The sequence below is a fragment of the Marmota marmota genome, unplaced genomic scaffold (assembly GCF_001458135.2).
Source record: "Marmota marmota marmota unplaced genomic scaffold, marMar, whole genome shotgun sequence".
In the NCBI taxonomy this organism is placed as follows: domain Eukaryota; kingdom Metazoa; phylum Chordata; class Mammalia; order Rodentia; family Sciuridae; genus Marmota; species Marmota marmota.
In genome coordinates, this window is record NW_025999999.1 from 1,451,868 (window position 1) to 1,464,787 (window position 12,920).

Sequence of the window (12,920 nt, forward strand, 5' to 3'; positions counted from 1 at the left end):
TGCCTGACTTCTCACCCTTCAAGTCTCAGCTTAAATGTCCCTTCTCAGAGAGTCTTTCCTGACCTCTAATCTACACTAAATCCCTCACCATTCACTTAATAACACTCCATTTTTGGGGCATCTGTCACATTATTTTTGCAAATCTGTTATGTAGATTTATTTGCTTAATGTCTAGTCTCCTTACCTACAAAACAGAAAGGTATGTGAGGGCAGAATTTGGTCTACCTTCTGTATCATGGTATCCCCAGCTTTGGCACAGTGACTGGCACAGAGTAAGTGCTCAACAAATTAATTTATCTAATGTATCTAGTGTTGAAGACATAATCAGCCTATTTCATTTTGTCCACTAAAATGAATATTTCAAAGTAATAATCAGAAATATCTTTATTTCAAAAATCAAATAATCTTATCCCTCAATATTGCTATCCTGGAATAGATCCACTTACAAAACTCAAATAATGAGACTGGGAGAAGGGGAACAGATAATTGAGAAGAGAAAACATAAGTTTCTTTTTTACTTTCTGATCTTCAATTGTTAAGAAGTCTGGACTTTTCAGCATTTGGTCCTAACGGTCTTATGGGAGTGGCATTTCTGCTGAGAACATCCCAACAGGTTCTGGACAAGCCAGAACCAGTCTTATGAGCCCTGAATCTGAGTAATCATTTCAGTTTGATTTCTTTTCTTTCTTTTTTTTAAGTCAAACTAGTAAGAAGCCAAAAGAAATCTTGGAAAATTACATGAGAATATCATCAGACGGTCAGATGGGACTCCGATGTAATCACCACCCCCAAACAGATTAAGGTCACATTCTTTCATGAGTTATATACTTTGGGGGGAGAAACACTATATTAAAACAAGTTCCAGAACTTGTCTTTTACAGAGCCTTCTCATATCCAATCTTCTATTTGAGATAATAATAATGATAAGCTTACCACAAACATTAGATAACTTTATAGGTGACAAAGCCATGACTGCTTCAAGTTGAAACCAGATGCCTTCACTCCAAATTCCATTCTTTACTGCTTTAGCATAATGACGCAAGCAGAGACTCCAAACACAAATGTCAGAGCCAAAGAGAAATCCAGAATTCAGAAGATTCTTGTGCCTTCTTCACAAGAAACTGGAGTATCACAAACCCCGGCTGTGGCGAGTGACTCCCTGGCATAGGACATTAAGCTGGGGTCCAGGAACCCCACCCTCATAAAATACACAAATAACATGGCACTGCAGAGAGTTGCAGGAGAGAAGGCCCCTCATAGTTGGCTAGCTCCAACCTGGACCAGTGGATCCTTGCCACACACTGACTCTCCATCACCATAATCATAACAGTGGCCATCAGTTAATGAGTGTTTATTATGCGCACTGACCAAGCATTCAGCAAGGGTTAACTTACAATGCTCCCCTGATGCTATCAGGCAGGCGGTATTATTTGTATCATCACAGATGAGGAAATGGAGGGGCGGGTTAAGCAGTTTGCCTGGGGTGACTCAGCTGGGGCAGGCCACAGCAGGCTTCAGGGTCCACTACCCCACACTGTCCATCCTAATTTCCCCTGGCTGCCCAACTCCATCCAACCAGCTCACAATGGTGTCAGCTTCAACTCTGAAAAAAGAAATCCTATACTCCCTTCCAAAGAAACAGTCTCATTGTTCAAAGGACCTCCCCCAAACCCCTTCATCAGCTCTCTTCCCCAAAGGCCACACAACTAGATCACAGGATTCTCACTGCATGAGAGTAAATGGGTTTAGGTGAAACAATTCCCACTAAGGAACAATCTGCTGTTTTCCATAGAATCCCACCCCACCACCCCCACTGTTGGCCCTAGCCTTTGCAGCCAGCCCCACCCTGGGCAGACACTGCTTGCTTGGAAATCTGTACACCCCTCTATACTACAAGTTCATGATGTGTCTTCAAAACCTGTGAGCTAATGCCGGGGTCCTGACGGCATAAGAAAGCTTTCAAAGACATTGATTTCACTTCTAAATGGTGTAAAATGGGTCTATGATATAGCTTTCTTCAACCCATCTCTAACTTATTAATTAATGTTGGTAAATTTTATAAATTTAAATGATATTGCTATTATACACAACTGGATGAATACCTACTAATCATGACAAAAAAGAAACACCCCTCCTCAGTGATGTCATATTTCTATTTCCTCCATCTTCTGTTCTCTCCTCTCATGATTCATTCCTTCGCTCATCAGACATCCTTTTGTATGTTCTGAAAGAACAGCAGAGCTTGTTGGTTAGGATGCAGCTTCTGGAGGATGCAACTTGTAAACTGAGCCAAGGTTCCCTGGGCAGGACATCTTACTTCTTTGTGCCTTGCTCTTCTCATCTAAGCAACAGGGATGAAAACAGTTCTGAAGGCCGTAGTGAGGAACAGGACAACTCAGACCACCCGCCCAGAGCTCTAGAAACAGGAGCTATTGTTTGTAGATTCCAGGAGCCACACAAGACACTGGGATACAGCCACGAAAAGGACAGAGTCTGCTATCAAGGAGCTCACAATCTTCTGGGGGAGACAGGCATATGACATACATTGGACCAGAAGCAACAAGGCGATGGGACGCTAATGGTGGAATCAGAGAAGACTCCCTGGAAGAGGTGCTGCTTAAAACTGCAAAACCACAAGTGGGGGCAGGAAAGAGCATGCCAGGAACAGCATGTGGACCGATATGGAGGAAACACAGGAAGCAAAGGGAGAGGAAGGGGATGAGGCTGGAGATGTAAACTCAGATCAGGCTGCTGGAGCCTGTTCTTTGCATGCTAAGAAGACTGGGAACTCTTGGGCAGGGGGGTGGGGGTGTGGCCAACAAAGGACTTTAAATATAGCATCTGACATGCCCACTTACTGCAAAGATACAACCACGGAGCCTTAGTTCAGACTGCTGAGACGAAGGTGGCTGCATGTGACAAATATTCTCTAATGACAGTTCAAAATGCACCAGTTCAAGGGTCACTCAGCCTTTAGGCCAGGCATTCCCTCAGTGGGCATTTTAGACCATAGTCCTACCTAAAATCCCTGTTCTATGAACAATTAGATAGAATTCCTTTTCTCTAGGCTCAGGATTGAAAGCTGGAGGGTGCATGAAATGAATCCAGTCCACAATCGTGGTTTTGGCTTTAATTTAAATTACTTACTAATATTTATATATAGGTAAATTTCACACAAACCTGTAGGTTCTGAGCCTTTGGGGAAAAATCAGAAAAATCTGGCAATTCTGGGCTTAGATTTCCATATGGCAACAGTCACATTAACTGAGGAGCCTCTCTACCCCTCTAGATGAGGCACACACTCTCCACTTAGCCACAAGCCACACTATGCCCTACTACCCAAAACAGAAACCAGCTACCAGCTGCCATTTATTGTCATTCTTGTAGCTACTAATTTTCTTACTGCCTCACCCTCTAGTCAAAACTCATTTATGTTGCTTCCTGACCCCTACATACAAATTAGTTTGGGAACACGGGCTCAGTTAAAAGTTATATAAAGCACAATTATGTGTACACTTTATAACTAACGGGAGTACAGCTCACTGGGACAAGCATTATGTTAAGTATTCAGAAGACCCTTAGTTCAATCCCAGCACAAAAAAGAAACTTTTTCCCCCAACTTAACTATCAAAAGCACCCAGTTTTTGTTTGTTTTATTTTCTCAAAAGTATTCTTCTGGCCTGGTTGATAAATCATGTTGCTTGTTGCCTTGTTGATAGATACGAGATTTTTAACCAAATATTTGTCAAACAGTTTAAACATTCTGATACTAAGCTTTTTTTCCCGTCTCCCTGAGGGGGAGAAAAAAAACTGTATATTCCAAAAGTTCTGACTTCTACCTGTGGTCAGGACAACAGATCAATTTCCTGAGTGTTCATGAAAAACTGTTAACCTTGCCCCTTGAAGCTGGCATGTGACCTTAGAAATCGACCCAGCTGAGCAAGAAATCGGGAGAACTGTGACATTTGCAAGAATGAAGCAATGTTCCCAAACAGGATGGCCATCAGATCCCCCAAAAGGGAGGAGCTTAAAGGTCTAGTTAGCATTCCACCCCACTCAGATCTACTGAGGCTCTATACAGAAGGGCCTGAGGGGAATATATTGATATATATTTAACCTTTATACATTGACATTATATATATTATATACATTATACACTCAAATATATAATCAATAAATTAAAATGTGTGTGTATATATGTGTGTGTATTTTTGTGTGTGTGCTGGGAATCGAGCCCAGGGCCCCATGCCTGCTAAGCTCATGCTCTACCACTGAACTACATACGCAGCCCTAATCTATGTATTTTTAAGGCTTCCCAGAGAGTCTAATGCTCACCAGGTTTAGAAACACCAAGAGATATGTTGAATAGCATTTCCTCCTAAAATTTCTCACTGAAGTTAAGTTACAGGTAGACAAAAAAAAAAAAAAAAAAATTTTTTTTTAGAACCTAAAATCTCAGCTCCTCCAAAACCCAACTTCAGGGGTTTATGCTTACACTTTAAAGTACACAGAAAGTTATACCCCTATAATCCTGGCTACTCTGGAGGCTCAGGTAGGAGAATCGCAAATTGGAGGCCAGTCTGGGCAGCTTAGCGAGATTCCATTTCAAAATAAAATAAAAAGGGCTGGGGATGAAGCTCCAGTGATAAAGTGGCCCTGGGTTCAATCCCCATAACTAGAGGGAAAAAAAGGGGGTGGGGAGGGGAAAAAATGGATGTTCATTAAAATAGTATTTCTCTATATCTTACCAAAACATAGTTAAGAAAAAGAAAATCCCTAGGATGTTGGTCATCCTCCCTGAAGGTGCCATGCAAACAGAGCACCGTAGAAGAACTTCAATCCAGATGTCTAAATAACCCAACATGGTTCCCATTTGCCTTGGCCAGAAAACTCACAGCTACATGTACTGTGCAATTACAGAAACCAACTGATTTAAAGTTCCTGGCATACTTGTCTTTCCTCTTCCATGTTCCAATCTTTTATAAGTTATATGTGTGTTCTTGTGTTTTGAATATTATAAATATGTTTTTACTGTTATAAATCACCTCAAATTCATACAGCAAATAGGAGAGAAAGATGACATAAATAATGATAGTTATAATTCATCATTACACAAAACACACCTGGGATAAAGAAATGTGACATTCAAGTTCAATCTCAATGCCATGAGCCTTTAGGCCTTTAGCCTGTTGGATCTAACGATTGTGTCACAGTATTTAGATATAAATTTAACATATTCTAACTTGGGAGATAATGTAGGACCAAGCCCTGGGGTATAGAATTTTAGAGTAGAACTTGAAACTCTCTTCCCGCAGATTTTTCTGACTTTTCTGGGCCCAGTCTGTGGCCAAGACTTTGAAGCCACATTATAGTCAAAGACGTTGCAGGAGCTATATAGATTGATCTGAAAACAAGACTGTTTCAAAATGCTCTCCGTTAGTCTATCACCATTTTCTCAAGGACTTGAGGCAACTGAGTAGGGGAGGTGCTTTCTGATGAGCTGTGCCTTACATTTAGTTGCACCTCAGAGTACAAAGCGAAGCTGTTCCTGCTCATTGGTAGCAGTTCAAAGACACTGTGCTTTCAGTCTCCAAGACCAGCCAGCACTTCTTAAATAGGAGTAGAAAATAGCAAGCAGCAAAAGAGAATACCCTAATTTTTCAAGAAATTATTGAGTTCTTCCAAAGTCTTCCAACAGTTCCTAAGAATTCCACATATTTTGAAATGGCTCTAACAACCACTACCATAATCCAAAGCCTAAACACTCACTAAACCTTGAGCAAATTACTCTCAGTTTCTTCACTGATCAAATGAACTTCATAAAGGTATCAATCTCACTAGGCTCCCAGAAGGGTTAAATGCAATGACATTTGTAAAGAGTTTAGAACAATGACTGACACATGATAGGCACTGAGTACACAGTAGCCACCATTAAATTTTCTTTGTCAGTACACCGTATCCTGACACCTGACATGTTAGCCATAGTGCTAGTCTCTCTCTATACATCATCTTAATCTTCACTAAAACCTCTGAAGACAAGTCCTATTATACTCATTTACAAATGAGGACAGTTTTCAGGAGCTAACCTGCCCAAGGACACCCAAGAAAATAAAATAGACAAGATAAGGTTTTGAACCAACCACATTCAGCTGAAACCCAAAGTGCATTTCCCTGAACATCAAGATGCCTTTAAGATTTATTGTAGTAAAAATAAGACAAAAAGCACAAGACAATGAAGTCTAAATAATTCACTATGTCATTGCAATCTGGCTTTAAATCGATGATTTAAATGTTTAAATACATGCAATCGATGTATATGAAAAAGAGAGCTGGGAAATTTTGCAGCCACGGTTAACAGCCCCCTAGGGCATAAGAGTGGAGGAGACCCATACCTTCTGCTTTCTGTTCTATATTATGAGAACTTTCATTAACAAGCACAACATGAGTTTCTACGGGAACCTTTTGAAATATAACATAAGTACAGATAAGGACATAAGTTGTAAAATCATACAAGTGAGTGAATTTTCAAAGAGAGCATATCCATGGAAATAGAACCAAAGAAACAGGCCTTCTAGCAAAGATATGCCCTGATCCTGACTCCTAATACTGTAGGTTAATTTTGCCCAATTAACTTGCTCTAACTTGAATCACACAGTGTTTATTCTTTTGTCTGTCATCCTTTTTTAACATCCTGTGTGTGCATCTCATATTCATGACATTGCGCACAGCTGAAATTCCTTCACGCCCATTATTGTGGTGTTTTACGTAATTATACCACTTATTTATCCATTTTGTTGTTGTCAGACATTTGAATTTGTTTCAAATCATAAATAGTGCTGCTTGGAAAATTATCAAATATGTCCTTTGGTGTGTTCATGTGGACCCACTTCTATTAAGCATTTAACTAGGAGAATTGCTGGTTTATGGAGTATGGGTATGCTCAGTTCTAGAAGCAGGAGTATTTTTTTATTGTTTTAAAGAAACAGATGCAAATAGTTACAGCAGTGTCCAAATTTAATCTATCTTTATGCATTCTGGAGAACTTTATCCAACATGCGTCATATTTATGGCCTTGTTATCTTCTATGTCTTATTTGATTTGATATGATACAGACTAATTATATTGGAAAACATTAGTCCCCATGTCATTGGTCAGAAACTCGCCTCCTAAGAGACCACTGTGTGCTTCAGAAAATTGTTTCTCCTGTTTATGGCAGTACCAAGGGGGCAATGTGCTATACACGGAAAAGCACACCACAGACCTTGATAATAAAAGAGCATTCCGGCTCACCCACAAAGAAGCTATTAACAATATCAACAATCACGTGGAGTGACTGTAAAGGAATGATATTTTTTGTGTTAGGTTTCCCCAGACATACTGCATTTTGAACTTGACATGGCTGCCACAGGTGGATCTGTTCACTACCTGGTCATATTCATTTGCCAAAAAAATTGCCTCCAAATCTCTCCTAACTACCCAAACAGGACCCTCTCTAACCAGTCCTTCAATATCTCTGCTCTTCTGTTCTCCACTACTCAGATGAGCTTGAAATCTCAGAATTAATGTAAATTCTCCCAGGTGGGTCTATGGCTTCTGGCTTTTTAGGAGGGCCAGGGAGTGGAGGTACTGCTGTCTGGGATGCTCTGAGCTGAGCCTCATGGCAGTTTCACAGCCAACAAGCCAACCCAAATGGGTGCAAGAGGCCTTGGAGTAAGGAACCCAGGAGGGCCCTACCCCACATGTTGATTCCTGCAACACCATAAGCACTCTTGGAATTGTGTGCTGGATAATATTGTTAGCAATGGAATACTAACAGCTATGGGTTATCACAAGGCAGGACATAGTGGTTAAAGGTGACCAGGGAGTCAGTTGGCCAGGCTTCATAACCCAGCTTTTCAGTTTACAGACTCTGGATCCTATGTCCCTTTGTCACACGTGGAAGATACTGCAAGTTCACGCTGAGCAGAGTAGGCCTTGAAGAACATGTTAGCAGTTATTCAAATATTATTCTGACATGGATACTAAGACTATGAGCTTTGATGTCAGATTGTTCAGCCACTCACAGGCCAAGTGCTTAATGTTTCCATGCCTGTTTCCTGATCTGTCTTAATGGTACCAATCACTGAAAAAATATATTAAGCTCTTAGAATAGTGTTTGGCATATAAAAATTCCCATACATGTTTTAACCATAATTTCTGGAAGTGGATCAAATATTTTTCACACAAGTCTTTTCAGTGTCAGTAGATTCTCTGGTGATAGACAGAACACAAGTTCATCTGAAAATGTTCCTGAATTCATACATTTCTCTCAGTCAACTCATGGATAAAGGTACAACTAATATTATGAGAGGTGGGGATACTTCTAACAATTTTTTAAAGAGTGGGCTCTCATATTTGAAGGGTACAAAACCACTGAGTTTGCTTGCTTCTCATTTTGTTTTATCTTTATGGGGAATTACACCCAGAGAAGGCACAAGACTTGATCCTTCATCAAATGAGATACCCAGGACCAGAACTTAGCTTATATTCCTGTCTTGGATGTGTTACCAGAACACCATCCTGGTAGCTTTCTCTAGGCTTTTCCCCAAGACCTACTAGAAGTCAAATCATCCTTTAAAAGTTAATTTTTCTGAAAGGGGCAAGGTGATGCATGCCTAAAATCCCAGCCACTCAGGAGGCGGAAGCAGGAAGATTGCAAGTTTGAAGCCAAACATAACTTATAGATAGTCTCAAAAATAAAAATAAAGGGCTGAGGATAGAGCTCAGCAGCAGAGCACTAGCATGCATGAGGCCCTGGGTACTGCAAAAAAAAAAAAAAAAATTACTTTTCTGACATGGCCTTTTTTGTTCATTTTTAATTATTCACTATGCTTTTTTTTAAACAAGGAAGTTAAAAAGTAGTTCAGTGGATGAAAATTATGCAAATTCAAACAAATTACCCAACCCGTAATTTCCCTAGCCCAGGAAAATATGAGCCCATGGTTGGATGATGCTCTCCTCTCAGTCATCTGCCAAGCTACAATACTCAAAAGGCATTCTTCCCTCTCTTCTCCTCAAAAATGAACCAGAAAGGTTGGAGTTCTGAAGGAAGCTGGGGAGCAGAGGCTATCTGGTCAACGGGTTCTAACATGGCTTGCTAAATTCCATGCCAGTGGGCTCAAGCATTCACTTCTGTGCCAACCTCTTAGATTCATCCTCTTTCTTCTCACTCCTCAGGTGAGCTGTGATCAGCTGCATCATCTAATATCCCCCAAGTGATCAATTTCACAGAATGAGAGAGTGCAGCACAGGGGCCATTAACACATAGTGAGCTTTCTTTTGTGTGTGGACACTTCTTGCTTTTCATAACCTGACACATAATCCCTGTTCTTTCAACCTTTAGGACATGACGTAAAATCTACTTGAATCTGGAAATAACACTCTTAAAAATTAGAAAAGACCTTCTGACTACAGCTAGCCATTCTTAAACATCCCTTGGGATCCTCAAAGAGCACAAGCATTTGCCATGAAAACACAGGCTCTTAGGAAAGGGTTCCCCAAGACTCAAGAGCCCAGTCCTCCAACTAAGAGCATCCCCTTATTTCTGGCCCCACCTCTTCCTGCCTTTTGTCAGTTGCTAGGAGAGAAAAACAGTCAACATAAACTGAGCAGCAATTTGGACCTGGGTGTGGATTCTCTGAAGATTTCCCTTGAAAGCAACTAAAGAAAATAAGAAATTACATGGGGGCGGGGAATTAAGGAGATGGACAACTGTAGGGTTAGAGCAGGAACTGACCCCCCCCCAAAAAAAAATAATTTTAGGGAACAGTGTCATATAAATGGCTGGATCAATAGGGAGTCCAAGGCAGGAGCCATAAATGAGACACCAGTTAAAAGAAACCAGTTCGTGTCCATTTAAAGCTGGAAATCTATACTGTGATTTTAAGTTTCTCACAATATAGATGAAAACACTAAGATGCAAAAAGAAGCCATACACACACACACACACACACACACACGTGTTCTTTATTAAGTCTGTTAAGAATAGGAAAATAAATTCAGGAGTTCTATTTAGGTGGTAAAACTATGAAGAAATGCAGAAAGGGAGTGATTTTCATAAGTCAGGATAGGGCTATATTACTGAGCCTCTGGGTGTTACCAATGTTCTATTTCTTGACCTGGGTGAGGACAGGTGTTCACTTTATAATCATTTGTGATGCATTTATATTTCATCATTTTCTATTTCACAATTAAAAAATAAATTAGAAAAAGAAAATATTTTAAATGTATAGGATCACAGACCTATATTCAGAAGCTTTAGCAGTTTAACAAAGACGAAGCTAATAGCAGAATAATGCATTCAAAAGAAAGTAAATAAAGTTATTTAAATAAAAAGTACTCCTGTCCCAGCCTCATTTTATAGTTTGCTTTGGTGTGGAGACTCCAAGTCTACATATATAAAACCATACTAGCAAACTATATCTGCCCAGAATAATAAAAGTAGCACAGCGACCAACCAGAAGATTTGTAGAGCTCTTTGTCAACACTCACACCTCTCACCATTACTCATGTTTACTGAGCACTCTGGCATACCTTAACTCCTAGAAGCCAAGCACTGGTCCTATCCCCAATGCAGGGAAGGTAGCCTTGGATAGAAGGCTCACCCTGGGTACAGCTCACTAAGAACTTAGATAACCACCCTATAGCCCCTTTATGACAATGACTTTCCCATCCTAAGAAGAGACTCACATTTTTTCCATGTGGAAATAAGATGAAGAGACGAGTAAATAACTGATAAGAATGTCACCTTCTGAGTTACTTTCACTTTTCAATTAAAGCCCCAGTGAGAGACATTATCAAGATTAGTTTCCCTCACCAGACCATGAACACCTTGAGAATAGAGCTGTGTCCTCTCATTTCTGATGAGTTTGCAGAGTTTCTAGCATATGGTGAGTGCTCATACCATAAATAAATATTTAACGTATAAAGGTACAAACCAATAAATTTAGTGTGATGTTTTCCACCCTATACCATCATTCCTACACAGTGCCACTTACATTTTTATTAAGGTTTCCCCTCCTCCCCCATACTCTCAGGGCTAAGGATTGAATCCAAGGCCTTGAGCAAGCTAAGCAAGTGTCCTACCACTGAGCTACACCCTGCCCTTTTTTGTTTTGAGACAGGGTCTAAGTTGCCTGGGCTGGTTTCAAATTTGTGACCCTCCCAACCCTTTTAACAGATTGCCAATATATGCTCCACTACTTTAAAAAAAAAAAATCACGTCATATATAAATCTCAAAAGTGGGGAAGGCTGACAGGTTAATTATAGACACAAAGAGCAGGGAGAAATGGACTATGAGGTAAGTGAGTCTAAATGTGCAGAGGCAAAGCCCTCCTGGGACAGGCATTTATTAATAAGCCTGTGAGGCTATATGGAGCACATCAGTTCTATGCCAGGCCTGGGGCACAATTCCTGTGCTTGAAGAATGCAGCTGGAGACTGGGAAGACAGTGTGTGCCTCTGAAAATATCAAAGAGATCTCTGTGGGACCAGGTGGGCAGTTGGAAAGTACAGCCTTGAAACTGGCTGCTTGCTCCTTTTGGAGTAGGATGATGAGAAATCTCTTCACTGGGTCAGGCCCACCTAGAAGGAAATGTGGGTAGGCTTGAGGCTGGCAGAGAAGCCAAGAGGTGGCCCCAGTTCTCCTCCTGCATGCACTCCCCACCAAATGTCTTCAGTTACTGGAGGCAGGGTCTTAAGTCAAAAAAAGACCCGACCCACAAGGATCTTTTATTTCCACTTCACCCTCCTCCACCTTCAAAAGAAAAAGGAGGGATATTTAGGAGACTGGGGAGACAAGTTTAAGGTCAGTTTCAGCAACTAGATAGCCCGGAACTCAATGTGCTGCCTCAAGGCGGAGCATGGCCACAGGGAGTGCTTTTCTGCTTTTTTTCTCTCAACCAGGAGATAGTTATTAGTCAGGCTCAGAAGGCACACCTGTAATCCCAACTACTTGGGAGGCTGAGGCAAGAGGATCACAAATTCCATGTCAGCCTGGGCAGTTTAGCAAGGCTCTGTATCAAAATTTAAAAAAAAAAAAAAAAAATGGATTGGGGGTGTAGCTCAATGATAAAGCACCAGAATTCAATCCAGAACCAAAAGAAACAAACAGAATTTTTTGAGCCCACCCCCACCGCCGCCTGGCTGCCTGGACTGAATGTGGCGACTCTCAGTAGGACTTCAACCTTGTGTTTGGCCCAGATTACATGTCCAAAGCCTGAGTGTCCAAACATTGACTCTGGATCTCCCTGGGGGTTCCACTTCCTTTAAGGGCCATGGATCTGGTAGTCTGGAACGTGGACCCTTCCAGGGATGCGGCCACTCTTAAATTATCAAGCACCACCACCACCACCCACCAAGTGAGGACCCTGCCCCAGTACCCACTCACCACCTGGATAATCTGGGAATGCCAAGCAGAAAGATGGGAGGGAAGAACAATAAACAGTGTTTATTTGGGTTTATTTCCAAAATCCCGCCTTTCCCCTAAAAGGCATTAGGGAGGTGAGACCCGGCCACGGATCAAGTCCAAAGAGTGAAAAGTTTCGATTGCTGCTTTTTAAATTAATCCCACTCGTCCTCCAGTGGGCTTTCCTCCACTCCACCTCACTTTCCAGGACTTTCCAGTAGCTTCCAATCTGCTTTCCTCCACTCTGCGACTGTGAAACACGGGAAAGAGCTCTAGCCCCCGACACGGGATCTGCGGAGACCCTCAGCCCCAAGCGGGTGGACAAAGCTCGTCCACACGCCGCGCCGCGCTTCCGGGGCGAAGGAAGAATACTGCGCTGGGCTCCAGCGCTCGCGGACGGCGAAGGGGCGGCGGGCGCAGCAAGAGCTCTCAGCGCACCGCGCACCTGGACGCACCCCGCGCGGTCCTCCACAGT

At 41.6% G+C, this 12,920-nt stretch overlaps 1 protein-coding gene across 2 annotated transcripts in view; it reads right to left on the reverse strand.

The window, feature by feature from the left end:
- Positions 1–12,920, reverse strand: part of Pdlim1 (PDZ and LIM domain 1) — a 56,845-nt gene that overhangs the window by 31,630 nt on the left and 12,295 nt on the right. Inside the window, exons 2-3 of one of the 2 annotated variants that reach the window (XM_048807049.1) lie at positions 12,844–12,848; positions 9,901–9,908 (exon numbers count right to left, since the gene is read on the reverse strand). Coding sequence is in view for 1 of the 2 variants with exons in the window: in XM_015494559.2 (XP_015350045.2) it covers positions 2,107–2,113 (7 nt within the window). In the remaining variant the exon portion in view is untranslated. Of the gene's footprint in view, positions 1–2,106; positions 2,129–9,900; positions 9,909–12,843; positions 12,849–12,920 lie in introns of those variants that run through there. The other variant, XM_015494559.2, reaches the window with a different exon arrangement.